This window comes from Clupea harengus, chromosome 24 (assembly GCF_900700415.2).
Source record: "Clupea harengus chromosome 24, Ch_v2.0.2, whole genome shotgun sequence".
Classification (NCBI taxonomy): Eukaryota; Metazoa; Chordata; class Actinopteri; order Clupeiformes; family Clupeidae; genus Clupea; species Clupea harengus.
The window spans coordinates 18,359,510-18,382,009 of NC_045175.1; the positions used below are offsets into that span (position 1 = coordinate 18,359,510).

Consider the following 22,500-nt stretch of genomic DNA (forward strand, 5'->3'; position numbering starts at 1 on the left):
ATTTGTAGACACACAGACCAGTGTCTCCAGTGCCCGGCTATGTGCCTATGAAGAGTGACTGGCCCATGGCAGACCCTCCGCTCAATTTCAGCAGTGGACCCCCACAGTCTGATCCAAAGTGAGTTGTCAGCTATTATATTTTACATTTTTAGCATTTTACAAATGCACAAACAACATTGGAGAATTGTTTGTGTATGTGTGTTTGTTAAACAGAGAGGGATAAGGAGAGTATCTAGACATGCTAACATTACTAACTATTAGCTAAATTTATAGTTTGACCCTGGATGAGAGGGAAGTTAGTGAGTGAGGTGCGTTTGTGTGTGTGTATGTGAGAGAGAGAGAGAGAGAGGAAGAGGAGAGAGTATGAACACATGCTAACCTTACTAACTTTTAGGAAGATGTGTTGGCTAATGCTAAATCTTTTATTTGACCCAGGGTGTGTGTGTGTGTGTGTGTGTGTATGCAGACATGTTAACCTTACTAACTATTAGGAAGAAATGTTGGCTAAGTCTATTATTTTGTCTCCTTATGTAACCAGGCCACAGACACACAGACCAGTTTCTCCAGTGCCCAGCTGTGTGTCTATGAAGAGTGACTGGTCCATGGGACTCCCTCCCAATCTCAGCAGTGGACCACCACAGTCTGATCCAAAGTCAGTAGTCAGCTATTATATTTTAAATGTTTACATTTTTAGAAATACACTGTGGTACCATAAGAAGCTTTACCACTGAGCTGGGTGTAGGGCAGTGCGTAATCAACAGGACAGAGCAGGCAAAAGTGCTTTCAAACGAGGAATTCGGTTTATTCACCAACACAAAGTATTTCAGGAAGCAAACAATAAAGTTCTTCAAATGCAAAACATAGGCTTCATAAAGTTGCTCCTAACTTAAGTCCTACCAACTGAGGTTGCAAACTCAAAGTTCGTCTGTCCAGGTCCTTTCCGGTGGTGCTAGCCTTCCCCCTTCCGGACTCGGCTTAGCAAGCGCTTCAGCAGGCGTTTCAACAAAGGCTTCACCTGCACGTCAGGTGCTTCCCATTCTCCCTCCTGGCTCTCCCTTTCACAACAGGCACCACCTGTCCTAAATACTCCTTCCATCAGGTGCCTTAAGCACCTACACCTGGTTGGGTGCTGCTGCATTCTGGGAGATGTAGTGCCCCTGGCAGCCATCTTGTGGTGTGGCAGCCAGACCTCCACACGAACATCACACCCCTCTGCTAGCTGGCCCATCGTGATGCCACAACACATACAACAATGGATAATTGTGTGTGTGTGTGTGTGTGTGTGTGTGTGTGTGTGTGTGTGTGTGTGTGAGAGTGTGTGTGTGAGTGAGTATGCAGACATGTTAACCTTACTAACTATTAGGAAGAAATGTTGGCTAAGTAAATCTATTATTTTGTCTCCTTATGTAACCAGGCCACAGACACACAGACCAGTGTCTCCAGTGCCCAGCTGTGTGTCTATGAAGAGTGACTGGTCCATGGGACTCCCTCCCAATCTCAGCAGTGGACCACCACAGTCTGATCCAAGGTCAGTTGTCAGCTATTATATTTTAAATTTTTACAAATACACATACAACAATGGATAATTGTATATGCAGACATGCTAACTTTACTAACTATATGGAAGATGTGTTAGCTGAATCTATTATTTGAGAGAGAGAGAGAGAGAGAGAGAGAGAGAGAGAGAGACCTTACTAACTATGAGTAGTTACTGACTAAGATGTGTTGGCTGAATCTATTATTTGACCCGTGTGTGAGCGAAAGAGAGGGTGAGTTTGTGCAAGCGTTAGTGTACACAGTATTTACACACTCATTGTTGCTTGTTCCTGAATGTGTTCATGTGTCTTCCTGCCCTCTGGCAGTTTAAGCTGAAAAAGTAGTTTTCTCTCCTGTGTCTTTTTCTCTAAAAAAGGATGTTGGAGCATCCATATAGTTAAACTGGGAAAACCCGTCTCTCACATGGGCACCCTTTCCTCTCCCCTCCATGCAATCCATTTACAGGAGTCTGTTCTTCTCAAAAGCTTCACCCAAAAATCTTATTATAATTCCCGTTGGTGTGCCTCACTTGCTCAATGATTGCTTGTGCAAGTGCCAACATCCTCTCTTTAGGTGTCCTGGTGCTATGTGCGGTGTACTGCAATCAAAGGTCTTTATCTGCACATGATTGGCTCAGGGTTGGGAATCTAGACCTCTCCTCTCTCCAAGATTTGCAGAACAGATTAAAAGAGTGATCCTGCAATAACCTAGTGTTAAAGTGCAAGTGTGATCTAATGTTAAGTTAAAATCTCCCCCCAGCACAACAATGTTACCCGGGGGGCAATCCGCCAATGCCTCAGACAATTGCTCAAAATAACGTATACGTTCACTACCTACATTTGGTACATACTCATATACACAGAAAATTCTGTCTCCCAGGGTCACATCTACACTTAGAATGCAGCCCCTCATAACCTCAACTATAACTGGCTGACCTGTTATCTTGGTTGAGATAAGTAGTCCCGTGACTAAAACAAACATTACCCCTCCATTCGCGGATCCACTGCATTTTAGTTTGCAACAGAACCACATCAGATTTTTGATTTTTGAGATGACATTAGTCATTCTCCACTGACATCACTGCGCATCGGTTCTCTCTGACAGCAGATCCCCGTCTCTCTGCGGAATGTTGCTGTCTGGCACATGTGACATCATCGAGGAGCGATCCACAGCATTTGCACATTTTCATCCATGCCGGGCAGTCATGTGCCTGTATGTGTGCAGACCTATTAGCTGCTCTTTAATGTTAGGATGCAGTGAATTATGTGTGTCGTTGTGCAATTATTGTTGTCTCTTCAGTCTGCTTAGAAATACACTGACCGTGTGTGTGTGTGTGAGAGAGAGAGAGAAAGAGAAAGATAGTTTGTGTGTGTGTGTGTGTGTGTGTGTGTGTGTGCAAATCCTGGTGTAAGGTTTTCTCACACATCAATGAATAAAGCGACTCTGTGTGATTTATCTGTCACTGCAGTGTATGGAGGAATGTTTTGACCCAGGATCAGTCCAGGTGTGGAGTGTGTGAGCAGCTACTGAGGGACCCAGTCATCACCACCTGTGGACACAGTTTCTGCAGGCAGTGCATCAGCAGCTACTGGAGCCAGCCTGGTCCATCAGGAGACTACAGCTGTCCCCAGTGCAGAAAGAGATCCAGAGCACAACCCTTTCTAATCCCTGACATAACCATGGCACAACCTCTGTTATACCCACATACAACCATGACACAACCTCCTGTATATCCCCCTACAGCCATGGCACAATCTTCTCTCTACCAACATAGAGAAATGGCACAGCTTCATCTAAAGCAATCTTCAACCATGACACAAGTTCCTCCATATCCACACCCAGACTCAGGGCAGGACCCTCTATACCCACACTTCCACATGGCACAGATTTCTCCACAGCCTCCTTTGGATGAGCACAAAGTCATGGAAGGAAGCAAACATCTCCAAACTGAGCATGCTCCTGTCAAAAGGGCCAAACTACCAGGTAAGTCTTGAAGTATTTCTTTCAGAACTGCTTCCAAGGGTTCCTGCATGAAAAGAAACATCATTTAGTTAAGAAACAAAATGATGGTGACCTTTTGAAGTCCATTGTTCTCTGTTACTCTTCTTGAAATATGGATTAGAGAGAGACGATAACAAATTAGTATGATGCTGATCCGTTTTGTTTGTTTGTTTGTTTGTATGTTTGTTTAATGCCAAACAGATGATGTCCTGGACAGAGCACTGGTGAATCATAAAGCCAGTATGAAGAGGAGGTTTGAGAGCATATCTGAAGGTGTTATAAGATCAGAGACTCAAACACTCCTGAACAAGATCTACACAGAGCTCTACATCACAGAGGGAGAGAGTGAAGGGGTGAATAATGAACATGAAGTTTGGCAGGTAGAGTCAGCGTCCAGATCACAAACTACAGAAGACACAGCAATCCACTGCAATGACATCTTCAAGCCCTTACCTGGACAGCAGAGACAAATCAGAACTGTCATGACCAAGGGCATTGCTGGCATTGGAAAAACCGTCTCAGTGCAGAAGTTCCTCCTTGACTGGGCAGAGGAGAAAGCTAACCAGGATGTAGATTTCATGTTTATACTTCCGTTCCGTGAGCTGAATTTGGTCAAACATGATCAGTACAGTCTTCAAAGGCTCCTGCTGGACTTCCACCCTGAGCTTAGGGAGCTACAGGATGGTGAATACAAAGACCGCCATATTGTGTTCATCTTTGATGGTCTGGATGAGAGTCGACTTCCGCTGAATTTCCAAGACAACCAGAAGTTGTCTGATGTGACACAAACATCGTCAGTGGATGTGTTGATGACAAGCCTCATTCAGGGAACTCTGCTTCCCTCTGCTCTCATCTGGATAACCTCCCGACCAGCAGCAGCCAATCAGATCCCTTCTCAGTCCATCAATCAGGTGACAGAAGTACGAGGGTTCAGTGATCCACAGAAGGAAGAGTACTTCAGGAAGAGGATCAGTGACCAGAATCAAGCCAACAGAATCATCTTGCACATTAAGGCATCCAGGAGCCTCCACATCATGTGCCACATGCCAGTCTTCTGTTGGATCTCAGCCACTGTCCTTCAGCAGATACTGGAAGAGGATGATGGGAAGGAAGCCCCCAAAACTCTGACTGAGATGTTCATACACTTTCTGCTCATCCAGACCACCAGGAAGAACCAGAAATATCAAGAGGAAAATAATATATATAGACAGAGGCTCCTGGAATCACATAAAGATGTCATACTGAAACTGGCACAGCTGGCCTTCAAGCATCTGGAGAATGGCAAACTCATGTTCTATGAGGAAGACCTGAAAGAGTGTGGCATTGATGTGAATGAAGCCTCCGTGTACTCTGGCATGTGCACTGAGATCTTCAGGGAGGAATGTGTGTTTCAGCACAAGAAGGTCTACTGCTTTGTGCATCTCAGCATCCAGGAGTTTCTTGCTGCACTTCATGTGTTTGCCTCCTACTTGAGTAAAAACATGGTGGCCCTGACACCATTCCTCAAAGGGAAGTCCAGGTCTTTTCCAGATGTGCCTCTACATGAGCTGCTGAAGAATGCTGTGAACAAAGCTTTGGAGAGCAAGAATGGACACCTTGATTTGTTTGTTCGCTTCCTTCATGGCATTTCTCTGGAGTCAAATCAGAGACTTTTGGTTGGTCTCCTGACACACACACACAGCAGCCCTGAAAGTGAGAAGAAGACTATCCGAAACCTGAAGGTGATGCAAAGGCCAAATATCTCCCCTGAGAGGTGCATCAATCTGTTCCACTGCCTGGTCGAAATGCACGACTCTTCTGTTCATGATGAAATCAAGGCTTTCCTGCAGGCAGAGAAGGGTTCGGTGAAACAGCTCTCACTGGCTCACTGCTCAGCCTTGGCTCATGTGCTTCTGATGTCCGGGGAGGTGCTGGATGAGTTTGACCTGAAGAAATACAAAACCTCTCCAGAAGGTCGCAGGAGGCTGGTTCCAGCTGTGAAATGCTGCAGAAAGGCTATGTGAGTTAAGTTCTGCATTAATCTTGACAATGAATTCAGACTTGTTGTCATAGAAATGCTAATGTTAAGAGGTGTTATTATAGGTAGCATGGTACTATAGGTTGAAATGTACACTGTGTGATGTTGCTTGAAAGAAACTAAACTTGTTTTACATTTGCATGTTTTCACCAGTTCAATCTGAGTGTCTTCAAGAGCAGTTGAACATCATCTTTATTCCCTACCTGATGAAACGCGTCTTTTTCACATTGTTTGCTACAATATTTTCATCCAACCTGAGAAATAAGTGACCAATCTGCAGTTCTGCTCCTCCATATGGCATGGATGGGGAAGGAGGCACTCATAGTTTTATATGTATTTTTTTCTTGTCTCTCTGACAGACTTGCTGACTGTAAACTAACAGAGAGGTCATATGAGATTGTGGCCTCAGCTCTGCAGTCTGCAAACTCCCCCTTAAGAGAGCTGGATCTGAGTCACAGTGACCTGCAGCAGTCAGGAGCAATGCTGGGCTCTGCTCTACAGAGTCCAAACTGCAAATTGGAGACACTGAGGTCAGTAATATTGTACACCGTGTTAACAGGCGCATACTGTTAACTGTAGACTGTGTTAACCAGACGATAGCAACATCAATGTTTTACTCTAGGCAGAATTTGCTCTCTGATTTCACAGTTTGTGATCAAGTCTTCTCTCAAGTCTTTAGGTTTCAGATATATTTTGTTTAATAGAGATAGATAGATAGATAGATAGATAGATAGATAGATAGATAGATAGATAGATGAATAGAAACAGAAAATAAACATGCTGAGTGACCAGGGACTAGAATGTGACCTGCAGCAGTCAGGAGAAATGCTGCTTTCTGCTCTACAGAGTCCAAACTGTAAGTGGAGACACTGAGGTCAGTAATATTGTAGATCGTGTTAACAGACACATACTGTTGAGATTGTGTTAACCAGACAATAGCAACATCAATGTTTTACTCTAGGTAGGATTTGCTCTCTGATTTCACAATTTGTGATAGTTTGTTACACAATTTTGCTTTTGCAGACTTGCTGGCTGTAAACTGACTGGAAGGTTTTTGGCCTTGACTCTTCAGGGGACAAACCCCCACCTGAGAGAGCTGGACATCAGTGACGGCGAGCTTCAGGACTGTAAAGGAGAACTGCTCCATCAACCACTGAATGAAGACTGTAAAGTCAGGTCTGTATATTAAGAGAAGAGGTGTTGGACAGAGACCCCATGTCTTCAAGCATTTCCTTCTTTACTAGTATTTCTTATTTGGAAATTGAAGTGGTGTAGAGGACATGTTTCTTACAGCCGCTTCCTCCCCCTCTGTTGACTCATCTGCTGTAGACTCAAGGACAGCTCCTGTGCGGTCGTGGCATCAGTCTTGCAGTTTTGTGTTTCTCAACTGAGTGTCTTGGACATGAGTGGCTGTGATCTGCAAACATCAGAAGAGAAACTGCCCTCTAGTCTTGGAAACCCAAACTGCCGACTGAAAACACTGAGGCAAGTAATATTGCTGTTTTTAGAGAAACATCATTTAGTTTTATTACTGTGTGATCAAGGGTCGTACATCCAGTATGTAACCAGAAAAAACAACAGCTAAGTTGTACCTTTGCCCTCACATTAGTTTTATTTAGTGTTTCTCTCCAGTCTTTAGGTTTCAGATATATTTTGTTTAATAGATAGATAGATAGATAGATAGATAGAAACAGAAAAGAAACATGCTGAGTGACTGGGGACTAGAATGTGACCGGCAGCAGTCAGGAGAAATGCTGGGCTCTGCTTTACAGAGTCCAAACAGCAAACTGGAGACACTGAGGTCAGTAATATTGTAGATCGTGTTAACAGACACATACTGTTAAGATTGTGTCAACCAGACAATAGCAACATCAATGTTTTACTTTAGGTAGAATTTGCTCTCTGATTTCACAATTTGTGATAATCTGTTACACAATTTTGTTTTTGCAGACTTGCTGGCTGTAAATTGACTGGAAGATGTTTGGCCTTGACTATTCAGGGGGCAAATCCCCACCTGAGAGAGATGGACATCAGTGACAGCGAGCTTCAGGACAGTGGAGGAGAACTGCTCCATCAACCACTGAATCAAGACTGTAAAGTCAGGTGTGTACATTTAGAGAAATGCTGTTGGGCAGATACTGTTGGACAGAGAACTTGTGTCTTCATGCATATCCTTCTTTACTAGTATTTCTTATTTGGAAATTGAAGAGGTGTAGAGGACATGTTTCTTACAGCCGCTTCCTCCCCCCTGTAGACTCATCTGCTGTAGACTCAAGGACAGCTCCTGTGCAGTTGTGGCGTCAGTCTTGCAGTTTTGTGTTTCTCAACTGAGTGACTTGGATATGAGTGGCTGTGATCTGCAAACATCAGAAGAGAAGCTGCTCTCTAATCTTGGAAACCCAAACTGCCGACTGAAAACACTGAAGCAAGTCATATTTTTGTTTTTAGAGAAACCTCATTGAGTTTTATTACTGTGTGATCAAGGGTCGTACATCCAGTATGTAACCAGAAAAAACAACAGCTAAGTTGTACCTTTGCCCTCACATTAGTTTTATTTAGTGTTTCTCTCCAGTCTTTAGGTTTCAGATATATTTTGTTTAATAGATAGATAGATAGATAGATAGAAACAGAAAAGAAACATGCTGAGTGACTGGGGACTAGAATGTGACCGGCAGCAGTCAGGAGAAATGCTGGGCTCTGCTTTACAGAGTCCAAACAGCAAACTGGAGACACTGAGGTCAGTAATATTGTAGATCGTGTTAACAGACACATACTGTTAAGATTGTGTCAACCAGACAATAGCAACATCAATGTTTTACTTTAGGTAGAATTTGCTCTCTGATTTCACAATTTGTGATAATCTGTTACACAATTTTGTTTTTGCAGACTTGCTGGCTGTAAATTGACTGGAAGATGTTTGGCCTTGACTATTCAGGGGGCAAATCCCCACCTGAGAGAGATGGACATCAGTGACAGCGAGCTTCAGGACAGTGGAGGAGAACTGCTCCATCAACCACTGAATCAAGACTGTAAAGTCAGGTGTGTATATTTAGAGAAATGCTGTTGGGCAGATACTGTTGGACAGAGAACTTGTGTCTTCATGCATATCCTTCTTTACTAGTATTTCTTATTTGGAAATTGAAGAGGTGTAGAGGACATGTTTCTTACAGCCGCTTCCTCCCCCCTGTAGACTCATCTGCTGTAGACTCAAGGACAGCTCCTGTGCAGTTGTGGCGTCAGTCTTGCAGTTTTGTGTTTCTCAACTGAGTGACTTGGATATGAGTGGCTGTGATCTGCAAACATCAGAAGAGAAGCTGCTCTCTAATCTTGGAAACCCAAACTGCCGACTGAAAACACTGAAGCAAGTCATATTTTTGTTTTTAGAGAAACCTCATTGAGTTTTATTACTGTGTGATCAAGTGTCTTACATCCAGTGTGTAACCAGAAAAAACAACAGCTAAGTTTTACCTTTGCCGTCACATTAGTTTTATTTAGTGTGTCTTAAGGTTATATATTTTGTTTAAACCATACACAAGTTACTGATTAAAGTCAAACACAATGGCCACATTCCAGGTGTACCTACAAAGTGTAAACTTTCCTTTTATTGAAGTAAATTGGATTCAAAACACAATTTTCCATACATTTCATCCAGTGCTAAGTATTTAATCAACTACATTGTTTTGACATCAGCAGACACTCACTGTCATTATCTCTATTTTCTTAGTTTTATTTAAGAGTGTCTTATCTATATTTCCGAGTGTACACACACACACACACACACACATATTTAAAACATTTTTTTCATGCTGTCTTTTAGACTTAAGGGCTGTAAACTCACACATGAGTCCTGTAAGGTTGTGGCCTCATTTCTGCAGTCAGCAAACCCCCTGCTAGAGCTGGACATGAGCAACAATGTCCTGCGAGATTCTGGAGTTCATCTTCTTTCTAAGGGACTGTCTAGTCCTCACTGTAAACTGCAGATATTAAGGTTGGTCTTACAATATCATGATTCCTGATAACATGAACAATATCAGCATTGTTCTGTATCACACATCACCACTTAAGCATTCAAATGGAATAAACAGTGAGGCTGTATTGAGTGTATAGTGTGTTCTTTTCAGGTTTAGTACGTGAATGGCAGGATAATGGAAGTGTTCTGTTCTTAAAAATGTTTTCATTTGAATTGCTTACACAATTAATTTACTACATTTAGTTTTGTACTTTTCCCAGTTTTACTGCAAACATTAAACAGCATCATGTAGGCTACTGTTTTGCAGTGCTGGATTGTCAGCTGGATGGTCATCTGTAGGAGTCTGGATGCTTCTTGACAGTTAGCATTTTCCAATACCAGAACATCAGGGATTTACAGTTAGAAGACTCTCACTTCAGGCTATAATATCAGAAGCCTCTGATGTCGTTGACATGCTGAAAGTCTAGTGTGGAAGTACTCATGTGAAAATGGATGAGAGTTTGCTCTTTAATAAGCCTTTCACTGTGCTATCATGAATCAGAAGCTAATGTAAAATGATCCAGACTGTACCCTGGGGGTTTACTGGGCTTGATATCCAAGATGGCTATGTTTCGTCAAAACTCTCTCTCTCTCTCTCTCTCTCTCCCTCTCTGTGTGTGTATGGAATTGTGTGTGTCTCTTTCAGGCTCTCTGATAGTCATATCTCAGATGATGGTTATGTTTGTCTGGCTTTCACTCTGATGGCAAACCCCTCCTGTGTGAAAGAGCTGGATGTGAGCAACAATAATCCTGGAGAGTCAGCAAAGAACCTGTTATTTGCTACACTGAAGGATCCTCACTTTAAAATTGAGGAACTTCGGTATGTTCTCTAATGTTTTCTTCACTTTAAAATTAATAATTGAAGATAGATTTTGCAGGCTGACGATGTGATGAATTACATTTCCTGAAAGGACTAGCTGGTCATAGACTCAGTGATAAATCCTGTGAGATTGTGGCCTATGCTCTGCAGTCACCAAACTGCCTGCTACAGCTGGACCTGAGTAACAATGACCTGAGAGATTCTGGAGTTGTCTGTGTCATTCTAAACTTTTGAACAGTATTTTTTTAGTCATGCTACCATGCCATGTTCAACTTTCTGTCTCTATACCTCTCACTCTACGCAGACTTGCTGACTGCAAGCTAACAGAGGAATCCTATAAGGCTGTAGCCTCTGTTCTGCAGTCATTGGTCTCCCTGAGGGAACTGGACCTCACAAACAATTACCTGAAGGATTCTGGTGTTCAGCTTCTCTCTGCAGGACTAAGTAGCCCTCACTGCAAACTACAGACATTAAGGTTAGTGTTTGACTTTCATTCTAGTATCTTGTATCACTCCTGATTGGAGATTTGAATGCATGTGCTGGATTCGTTTTGTTCTCCATGAACTGTTCACACTTCTGTCTATACAAAACCCTTTGCATTTTGGTGAAAGTGATCGAACACTCCAGGGCTCTACAGTGCGAGTATTTCACTCGCATTTGCGCCTAAAAATAGGTATGTGCGAACTTGAAAAAGAATTTACGAGCACAGTGCCCGAGTGACGGGCTGTTGTCAATACACGGAACTACAGCGCGATGAAGTGAAGCATTTATTTAACATGAAAAGCAAGTGACGGGGTCGCGACTGCACGATGTGAACATAGCATGATGACGCGCTTATATTTATGCAAATGAGAGCGACGATTCGCAAACCAATGGGCCAGAGCCATATAAAAAGAGAGTTACGCCACTCTCGCCGACACGTGATCACTTGGTTCAAGTAGCTCGCAAAAAACCCACTGCTGGTAACCTGTTTGAATGGTTTTCAACGGGACAGACAGCAGCACCATCTCGATTTACTGACATTTTCGGTATATTAACACATAATATCAATTGGTTACTGGTGTGTTGTATCATGTATATATCTGATTTATTAACATTGATGTATTATATTAACTTATAACACTAGGCAGCAATATTGTGAAGCAGAGCTAGAAATGGCTATGCTAGCTACCATACTGTAGCTCACACCAGCAACTGCTCAATTTAAGACAAGAAAGGAGTTTGGTAAATAGAACAGAATATACAAGGCGACCAATTGCATTCATTAAAACATTTTATTATACAATATGTCCAGTGAGAGGGTCAAGTTTGTTTTTAGTGAGTGGACCTGAAATTCCTGCCGAGCGTCGAGAGCTAGTTGGACGATAGGGCACCCCTTAATCTGCAATTCATTGTTGCTAGCTCTAATCAGATGTACTAACCAGGCTAATAAGACTAACTTTGTATGCCAACGAACACCAACATATAAACTAGGGCCGTCAAAATTAACGCATTAATCTATGAGATTATTGTGGCCGAGATAAAATATTTTAACGCAGTTAACGCAACTTCGTTTATTTCCGGTGTGCGCTAACCCCTGACACAAAACCGTTGCGTGCCTGCATTCAGTTAAATAGGAGAGACCGAGACGGTAGTTGAAGATGGAGAGAGCTGAGGGATTGTTGGGCGGAAAGTTTCTGTTTAATAGGCAAAATGACGGAACAATCGACAAAACTAAAGTTGTATGTAGCATTTGTCAAATTGAATTTAGCTATCACAGAATCAGCTCGTCTTTAAGTTATCACCTTAATGCAAAGCACCCGACAGAAAGCAGTCCCAGGTTAGATGGTCGCCAACCCACACTCCACGACTTCTCTAGGAAAATAACTAGACCAGTCCGTGAAAAGGTTACCAACGCTTTAGCAGTTTGGGTTGCCGGTGACTGTCGGACCATCAACATAGTTAAGGACGTTGGGCTGACTGAGGTGATTCGAATTGCTTCAGGGTACAACTCTTACGATTTACCGTCGAGGGGCACCATTGTGTCTCGCATACATTCCTTATATGACGGCGAGAGAGCACAAAAAATTCAGCTCCTCGAGCAAGCTGCCACCGTCGCCCTTACTGGTGACCACTGGATGTCAGTCAGCAATGACAATTACCTGGGTGTCACAGCTCATTTTATTGACAATGTATTTGGAAATTGAGATATTTTTCATTGGAAGTAAAAAAAAAACCCAGACAAACACATTTTTAATCGCGATTAATCTAGATTAATGAATTTCAAAATGTGAGAATAATAAGTCATTTTTTTTTATCTATTGACAGCCCTGATATAAACATAAAAGCAGCTGGACAACCGATATCCTTTGCATCTAGGCCAATGTGTGATTTTGCACGCGCAGTATATGCATGAAACTTGTGCATAACGAATACAATAAAAAACATTGTGCTCCTAAATTTCTTTGTGTGCTCCTAAATGTTTTCATTTAGGAGCACATGTACTCCTTGGGGAAAACATTAGCGTAGAGCCCTGCACTCCTGACACCAATCAATGTCTTCTGGTACACTACGTAGATGTAATGGTGTAAGGAAGGTTTAACACAGATTCTCAAAGGCTTGTGTGTAGATGGTCAGTAAATGGATTGAGAGTGTATTTTCAAAGAAAAAGAAGCAAAGTGATATTTCTTCAGGGGATAATTATAATAATTTTGACCCATGGTATGGATTGACCAGTCAAGCAGTGTATGTTGGAATTGTTGTGGATTTGTATACCACACACTTACACTTGTATAATCGCTGCCTATCAAGAGCCGGCCAGAAACCATGTTATCAGTTTTCATGATGTGTTTTCATTCATTACTGTAAGAACATTTGTAGTGTTTAAGTAGAACTGATACAAAGTGTCCCATTTGTATTGTTTGCAGTAAAAGTCTGTTAACCCGTTTGGAATTAATGAAAATTTCTGGTACAGAGAGGTTCCCCAAGGAGGCCAAGATACAGTATGTTAGTCATTTTATCCCACAGGAATGGAGACCTCAGTCAGGCAATGGTAGAAAAATCAGGAACAATGAGGCACATCAAGGGAGAGAGAGCATGGCTTCACAAAGATTCACCAGCTTATCTAACTAGACAGGGAACAAACATTACCTTTTAAGTATTTTATCACTTGAAAGGGGAGGAGTATACATCACAGAGCTCGGATCACGTGGGTCACCCTGGGTCCAGACTTGGGCGTTACAGCGACCCTGTGACCTCCAAGCAGGGTTGGGAGGGTTACTTTAAAAATGTATTCCGATACAATTACTGATTGCACGTGTTAAAATTGTTATTCAGTAACCTAATCCAAGTATCACAATTTTAAAGTAATGTAACTTGATTACTTTCCATTACTTTTGGATTACCTCAATGACAAATATGCACATGAAGACAACAGAAAAGAGACATCAATAAGATGGCTTTTACTTAAGCATAATATGTAAGTCAACAGCACAATGTAACCTTGGAAAAGAAAATGAGGAAACCAAGTTTTAAGAATTAAACCTGCCCTCTGCTCAGTGTTTTTTAAAGAAAAATCTGCTTGTCATTATGCAAATTCAGCCTACAGACCTACAATGAAAATGCACAACACCACAGTTTGCTGTCCATGAACTGTTTCGGTTCATTTTGCTCCTTATTTGATGGTTGAAATGTCAATGTCTGTGTCATTGTAAACTTTTGAACAGTATTGTTTTTAGTCATGCTACCATGCCATGTTTAACTCTCTGTCTCTATACCTCTCACTCTACACAGACTTGCTGACTGTAAGCTAACAGAGGAATCCTGTAAGGCTCTAGCCTCTACTCTGCAGTCATCGGTGTCCCTGACAGAACTGGACCTCACAAACAATGACCTGAAGGATTCTGGGATTCAGCTTCTCTCTGCAGGACTAAGTAACCCTCACTGTACACTACAGACATTAAGGTTGGTGTTTGACTTTCATTCTAGTATCTAGTATCACTACTGATTGGAGCTTTTGATGCATGTGCTAGATTAGTTTGCTGTCCATGAACTGTTCACACTTCTGTCTATACAAAACCATTTGCATTTTTTGAGAAAGTGACAGAACACTCCTGCCACCTATCAATGTCTCCTGGTACACTAAGTAGTTGTAATGGTGTAATGCAGGTTTGACACAGATTCTCAAATGCTTGTGTGTAGATGGTCAGTATATGGATGCAGAGTGTATTTTCAAAGAAAAAGGACCAAAGTGATATTTCTTCAGGGGATAATTATAATTATTTTGACCCATGGTATGGATTGACCAGTCAATCAGTGTAGGTCAGAATTCTTGTGGACTTGTATACCACACTTTTGCACTTGTATAATCGCTGCCTATCAAGAGCCAGCCAGAAAACACGTGATCAGTTTTCATGATGTGTTTTCATTAATTTCTGTAAGAACATTTGTAGTGTTTAAGTAGAACTGATACAAAGTGTCCCACTTGTATTGTTTGTAGTAAAAGTCTGTTAATCCGTTTCGAATCAATTAAAATTTCTCAGACAGAGAGGTTCCCCAAGGAGGCCAAGATATGTTAGTAATTTCATACCACAGGAATGGAGAGCTCAGTCAGGCAATGGTAGAAAAATCAGGAACAACGAGGCGCATCAATGGAAAGAGCATGAATTCACGTAAAGATTTACCAGCTTCTCTAACTAGACAGGGAAAAAACATGACCTTTTTTAGTATTTTATCAGTTGGAAGGGGAGTATTCATCAAAGAGCTTGGATCACATGGGCCAACCTGCATCCAGACTCAGGCACATGAACACAACAGAAAAGACACATTAATAAGATGGCTTTTACTTAAGCATAATCTGTAAGTCAACAGGACAATGTAACCTTGGAAAAGAAAATGAGGAAACCAAGTTTTTAAAATTAAACCTGCCCTCTGCTCAGTGTTTTTTAAAGAAAAATCTGCATGTCATTATGCAAATTCAGCCTACAGACCTACAATGAAAATGCACAACACCACAGTTTGCTGTCCATGAACTGTTTCGGTTCATTTTGCTCCTTATTTGATGGTTAAGGTGTCAATGTCTGTGTCATTCTAAACTTTTGAACAGTATTGTTTTTAGTCATTCTACCATGCCATGTTCAACTCTCTGTCTCTATACCTCTCACTCTACGCAGACTTGCTGACTGTAAGCTAACAGAGGAATCCTGTAAGGCTGTAGCATCTGCTCTGCAGTCATCTGTGTCCCTGACAGAACTGGACCTCACAAACAATGACCTGAAGAATTCTGGTATTCAGCTTCTCTCAGCAGGACTAAGTAGCCCTCACTGTAAACTACAGACATTAAGGTTGGTGTTTGACTTTCATTCTAGTATTTAGTATCACTACTGATTGGAGCTTTTGATGCATGTGCTAGATTAGTTTGCTGTCCATGAGCTGTTCACACTTCTGTCTATACAAAACCATTTGCATTTTTTGAGAAAGTGACAGAACACTCCTGCCACCTATCAATGTCTCCTGGTACACTAAGTAGTTGTAATGGTGTAATGCAGGTTTGACACAGATTCTCAAATGCTTGTGTGTAGATGGTCAGTATATGGATGCAGAGTGTATTTTCAAAGAAAAAGGACCAAAGTGATATTTCTTCAGGGGATAATTATAATTATTTTTTCCCATGGTATGGATTGACCAGTCAATCAGTGTAGGTCAGAATTCTTGTGGACTTGTATACCACACTTTTGCACTTGTATAATCGCTGCCTATCAAGAGCCAGCCAGAAAACATGTAATCAGTTTTGATGATGTGTTTTCATTCATTACTGTAAGAACATTTGTAGTGTTTAAATAGAACTGATACAAAGTGTCCCATTTGTATTGTTTGTAGTAAAGGTCTGTTAATCCGTTTCGAATCAAATTTCTCAGACAGAGAGGCTCCCCAAGGAGACCAAAATATGTTAGTCATTTCATAGCACAGGAATTGAGACCTCAGTCAGGCAATGGTAGAAAGATCAGGAACAATGGGGCGCATCAAATGAGAGAGAGCATGGCTTCACATAAAGATTCACCACCTTTGCTAACTAGACAGGGATCAAACATGACTTTTTCCATTCTTTTTTCCAATCATTTTCACACTTGTCTCAATACAATACACATTCACCATATCAGTACACTATGCAAACTAAACTATGGATACAAAATTAATTCAATGTCTACGTCTTCCGAAATTCATGGACACCTGTCTCACCACCAATGTCAATGTTCACCACCAGCAAAACTCTGTGCAACTACAGCAAGTTTTGCTGGCATTTAGATACTCTGCTCAAAACAGTTAACTTACAGTTCAAAAACGAACAAAATTTAGATCATTGTAGATGGAAAGATGCTGTATTTTGACAGAATTTTTTTTTATTGAACACTTGAAATGAGGCATATTATTCTATAACTATTGCTGATAAATGATTCAGTTTTCTGCTTTGCTTTGTTTGTTTGCAGTCTTCTTCACAACTATACTATATAACTATTCAAACGTGTTGCAGTACAGCATTTGCATTGAAATGTGCATTGCAGGTACAATTGGTGCCATCCTCACACCAGATAAATGTGGTTGCATTTCTGTGTAAATAGCAATATTGTCTGCACGAGGGCCACCAAGACACACTGGTACTATCCTGACAACAGCACCAATATGTTGGTTATCTCACCTGATTGGACAGGCTTCAACCATTCAACACGAAGGCAGATCAATAAAGTTGAACACCTAGGGGGTGAAACATCAACTGAAAGAATCTTCTTTTCTTCGGCGAATTCGTCGAAGGCCCAGGCTTGGTTCAAGTTAGCTTGTTCAGAGTAAGAGACTTGTATTGAGACGGCTTAGTAAAATAATGCGTTTATTCAGCCACTAGCCACAGTCACCTCGTCACAGCACGACCATGCACGAGGCACGTGTGCTGCCAGGAAACGGTCTTTTGGATTTGAGGAGGTCTACTTTCATACATTACAGAGATGTACAGACATTTATAGTGTAGAATTAACAAGAAGTTATAAGGGGAGGGAATGGGTGTGTCTGGAGGTCAAAACTGGGATATCAAGCTTGAAAGGGCCTATGGCCAGGTAGGGCCATATGGATCAGGGCTCTACAGTGCGAGTATTTCACTCGCATTTGCGCCTAAAAATAGGTATGTGCGAACTTGAAAAATAATTTACGAGCACAGTGCGCGAGTGACGGGCTGTTGTCAATACACCGAACAACTGCGCGAATTAGTAAATAATAATCCATAATATCAATTGGTTACTGGTGTGTTGTATCCTGTTTATGTCTGATACTTTATTAACATTTATGTATTACATTAACTTATAACACTAGGCAGCAATATTGTGAAGCAGAGCTAGAAATGGCTTTGCTAGCTCCCATGCTGTAGCTCACACCAGCAACTGCTCAATTTAAGACAAGAAAGGAGTTTGGTAACTTAGCTAGTAATTGTCAATGATAACTAGTTATTAGAATATATTAGCCAACGTTAAGTTAACTTCAAAGGGGCAATCGAGTGTATAGGTTGTGTCAGCTTGGATAGCTAGTAGTCATTTTCGATTTAAGCCTCCCGTTAGCCTTGGCAAACTTTTAGCTAGCTAACTTTAGCTAACTATGAGGTAGCATATCCTAGCTAAGTTATACTAGCTATCAATAGCTAGCTAGTAAACTCATTGTAGAATGGACTATAGGACAGGCCACGCATGACATTAATGAAGAAAAAATAAATGAATATGTGATAGGTTTAAATATCCTTGTCTATTTGGGCAATTGTTATTATCATTGGCACCACTTTCAACTGTCAAAACTATCCGTCTAGCTAAATCTGTTGGTTATCAGATTGCACAGCAATTCATATGGAGGATATGTGGTTGATTTAACTCTAAGGCCAGGTAGGCATAGTAGTTGTAATGTGCTATCATATCATTTGAAAATATAGACTTGATATTCTCTTATATTTGAATGATAATTCTGTTAATTAAGTATTGCCTTAAAATCATTATTTACATTGAATTAATTGGAATTCAGCTATAGGCATATACTAAGAGATCTGTATCTTAGAGACTAATTGCATCCACAATTTAAGTACTGCAAGCTTGACTATTATGCAGTTGTAGACACAACACAGGGGGTCCCTGGGCCTGAGAAGGGAAGGAAAGGAGTTTAATGTGGCTATAATATGGACTTTTAAATGTGACTAGAACTAGACTAAAACTAAGAAAGATAAATGTGACTAAAACTAATATGCATTTTTGTCTTAAGACTAAATCTAAAATAGCTGCCCAAATTAACACTGAGATAGGGGACCCCTTCATCTGCAATTCATTGTTGCTAGCTCTAATCAGATGTACTAACTAGGCTAATAAGAGAATACTAACTTTGTATGCCAACGAACACCAATAACTAGAACTAATTTGACAGACTATAAACCAACAGACTTCTGGTTATGATACACGTGCTCTCTAGCTAGCTACAGTGAAAGTGTTGCTTACGTTACAGTCCAGACCTACAGTCTAACTTTAACTGCATTTAGAATCAAACAAGCTATATCTTACAATAAACTTTAAGTAAAGCTGGCTATATAAAATACTACTAATAACAATTGATAAGAGGTCCACTAAAGTGTTGAAATATGAACAAATGCAGTAATTTGATCAATTTACCAGCTAACTTGCTTCGGAAACACTGAACATGAATGGGGTTGAACGTTGGAAAATACAATGTTTGGAACTATAGGTCACAAATGACATTCTTTACTTCTGCATGAAAAAAACCCCGCTGTGCTCCTAAATTTCTTTGTGTGCTCCTAATTTTTTTCATTTAGGAGCACATGTACTCCTTGGGGAAAACCTTAGCGTAGAGCCCTGTGGATGCTAATACCTTTGGCTTCAGCCATCTTGTCGTGGCTGTAGACAAAAGCCACCTAATGTCTCTGGCTCCAAGACACACAAAAGCCAGGAACCATGTCTGATGGCTCCTCAACATGGACAAAAGGGCAGGAGCCACCTTGATGGCTCTGGCATGGTGATACGCAAACTAAGAATGGGGGTTGTTTGAGATGTAGTCTCTTATGTTACATTGTAGTCTGATATATGAAAATCACCTAAATCTAACAGTTACTTTCAATAGCATCTTGCATTGCCCAGGAATTGAACCCAGGTCAGATACTGCACCACTGATTACACAGGGTAAATTTGCCACACTCAAAAGTGATATATACAGTATTATGACAGGCAAACCAACAGATCAAAAACATTTGTTCTTGGTGTCATGGCAACAGCTTGCCTTGAAATATTTATCGTATATGGAGAATTTTAGGTTTGGATAAGATCTGCTTAAGATTTTTTTCTTGTGAAGTTCAGAATTTCACCACTGATCAGCATCAGGGCTGCAGGACACTTCTAGTGGTAGTCTCATGTGATGTTGTTTCACTTACTGCACTGGTAAAGACAAGTGTCTGCTCACTTTCTTTTGTACCACAGAACATGTAGCATGGAGCTGAATTTCATATTTACTGTTTTATTTTGTATTACAGTATGTACAATTTGTCATAAGTTTTTCTTTCCTTTTGCAATGCAACACTAAACTGTGCAAAAATACAGGATACAGCAACACAAATGCATTTTGCAATTCTACAAGTTGTCTGTGTTTTTTAGTTATTTGTACATTGAGTTATGAAGTAGTTTAATGGGAAAGAGCATATGCTATAGCTATGGCAGCATGAGTCACTTTTAGGTGAAGTATGAAGTGTTTTGGTGGTTGTTTTGCACCAAAGGTTAACTGATGTCCTGAGGTGTGTGTCTGTAGTGTGAAAATGATTGGAAAAAACTGTTAGTATTTTATCAGTTGAAAGGAGAGGAGTGTTCATCACAGAGCTCGGATCACATGGGCCAACCCTATGACCTTAGAATCATAACCAAAACACCCCAATCCTTATCACTGAGAAACACAGAGGCACACAGATAGAAATGGCACATTCAGGAACACACAGATATCTGCTTACCCTACTTCTAATGCTAAAAAAGATAAAGGCATCTGAGTAGAATAATAAGACATTAGTATGACTTTAGTTCTGAATAGAATCTCCGTAAACTTTTCGTTCTTCAACCTCTTGGAATTAATCATCAGCTAGTTTTTAATAGCTGACTGAGTCCGTTTATGAATGTTATTAGTGATTTTATCTGCTCTTACAATACATTGGGTAACACTTTCTATGAAGCCTAGCTTTAGAAGGCCCTATAAGGGCATTATAAGGGCCTAAATAATTACTTATAAAGTAGCTATAAGTCATTGTAGCAATCATTATAACTATGTACGGTATAATGTCTTCACAATGACTTATAACCACCTTTATGATACATTATATCAGTTAATTATAAATGGTGTGTTCGATGGGTTCCACCCCAGCACATTCTTGTTTGCTGAATTCCACTTCAGCAAGTGCCGTGCCATCAGGATCCCACGCCTACGTTATCAAGAGCTCCGTGCTCACGACTCAACATTGACTGTCTCGTGCCGTTTATCTCAGTTCCGCGCCCTATCGCGAGTGAAGCAGATTAGGACTCTGTAAATTTGTGCAATCCTGAGTTTGTTTCTGTGTTTGTTTAGCTTCCTCCCCAGTTACTTTAAATAGTTAATCCCCATTTGACATTTGACAGATACACAGACTAATGATCACATATTTATAATGCATCATTCTTAGATTATAGCCATTCACAATTAACTGACATAATGTATCATAAAGGTGGTTATGAGTCATTGTGAAGACATTTTACATATGTACAATGAGTGATACAATGACTTATAGCTACCTTTTTAAAGGCGTTATTAATGCCCTTATAAGGCCTTATAAATGCAGGCTTCATAGAAAGTGTTACTGACACACAGACTGACGATCACATATTTATAATGCATTATTCTGTCTTAAATTATAACTATTTATAATTAACTAATGTTTCATAAAGGTGGTTATGAGTTATTGTGAAGACATTATACATAGGTATAATGACTTATAGCTACTTTATAAGTCATTATTAAGGCCCTTATAATGCCTTTATAGGGCCTTATAAAGCTAGGCTCCTAAAAAAGTGTTCCCATAAATAGTTTTTCATAAATAAATGTGTGGGATTTTGACTGACAAAATGGCTGAATTTACAAATACCGTACATACCTTTAATGTATTTTCCTTCTATAATAATGAGAAAAGATGATGTCTTGTTTCAGACTGTCTCATTGTCTCATCTCACACGAGGGCTGTTCTTTCTTGGCCTCTGCCCTCAAATTAAACCCCTCCTACCTGAAACAGCTGGATCTGAGCTACAATCACCCAGGAGACTCAGGTGTCAGAGAGCTCACAGGCAGACTGAATGATCCCAACTGTAATCTAAAGACTTTCAGGTGAGTGCTGGGTGTTTATCTGGGTGTACATAACATTTGAAAGTTGCTGAGGGCACCAAGGCTCAGGGGGTGTGGAGGGAGATTTTAATGGAGCGGATGGGGAAAGTCTTTTCACTAAGAGCACCAAGTCTGGACTGCTGGATGTGCATCTTCTTTCTATTCCTACATGGATATGCATGTTGCTCCTTTCCCTAAACTCCAAGAAGCACAACATGCTGCAACCAGGGCTGATGGCAGTCAGTGCTGCTGTCAGACGTCTGTCTCAACCAAAACTTCCCAGCAGGGCTGTGGGTGCATCCAGTCAGCTCTGGTGCCCATAGCAACAGTGTTGTTACACTCCTTCCTCCCCCTTTCCCCTTTCCACTTCTCTCCTTCCAGCAGGAACTGCTCACACTGCAGTCCCACCTGCCTGACTGTCTTGGTAAACTGGGTAAATGATCTGTGCCTGTGTCACACCCCTGTCTAGGGTCAGAGGCAAGAACAAAATAAAGAGATTGCACTGTGGGCAAAAAATATGAAACGTGAAATATGAAACATGTAAAGAATTGATTACACAGAAGACGTATAAAACTAGGAAACAGAACATTTACAGTATATGGTCCAAAACAGACTGATAATGACATGTCTGAATCCGCACGCTTTGGCCTTGTCTAGTTCCTGAGTCTCACAAACTGGAAGAGTGTGCTTGCAAAGGGTGGAACCCAATTGAAACATCAGCAG

General features: G+C 40.9%; 1 protein-coding gene across 1 annotated transcript in view; it reads left to right on the forward strand.

The window, feature by feature from the left end:
* The window catches only part of LOC105893852 (NACHT, LRR and PYD domains-containing protein 12-like), a 42,367-nt gene that overhangs the window by 12,118 nt on the left and 7,749 nt on the right, over positions 1-22,500 (forward strand). Inside the window, exons 8-20 of the mRNA XM_042703526.1 lie at positions 3,005-3,519; positions 3,739-5,536; positions 5,914-6,084; positions 6,578-6,730; positions 7,809-7,979; positions 8,441-8,593; positions 8,745-8,915; positions 9,372-9,542; positions 10,210-10,383; positions 10,688-10,858; positions 14,155-14,325; positions 15,534-15,704; positions 21,607-21,780. Of these exons, the coding sequence (XP_042559460.1) occupies positions 3,005-3,519; positions 3,739-5,536; positions 5,914-6,084; positions 6,578-6,730; positions 7,809-7,979; positions 8,441-8,593; positions 8,745-8,915; positions 9,372-9,542; positions 10,210-10,383; positions 10,688-10,858; positions 14,155-14,325; positions 15,534-15,704; positions 21,607-21,780 (4,164 nt within the window). The remainder of the gene's footprint in view (positions 1-3,004; positions 3,520-3,738; positions 5,537-5,913; positions 6,085-6,577; positions 6,731-7,808; positions 7,980-8,440; positions 8,594-8,744; positions 8,916-9,371; positions 9,543-10,209; positions 10,384-10,687; positions 10,859-14,154; positions 14,326-15,533; positions 15,705-21,606; positions 21,781-22,500) is intronic.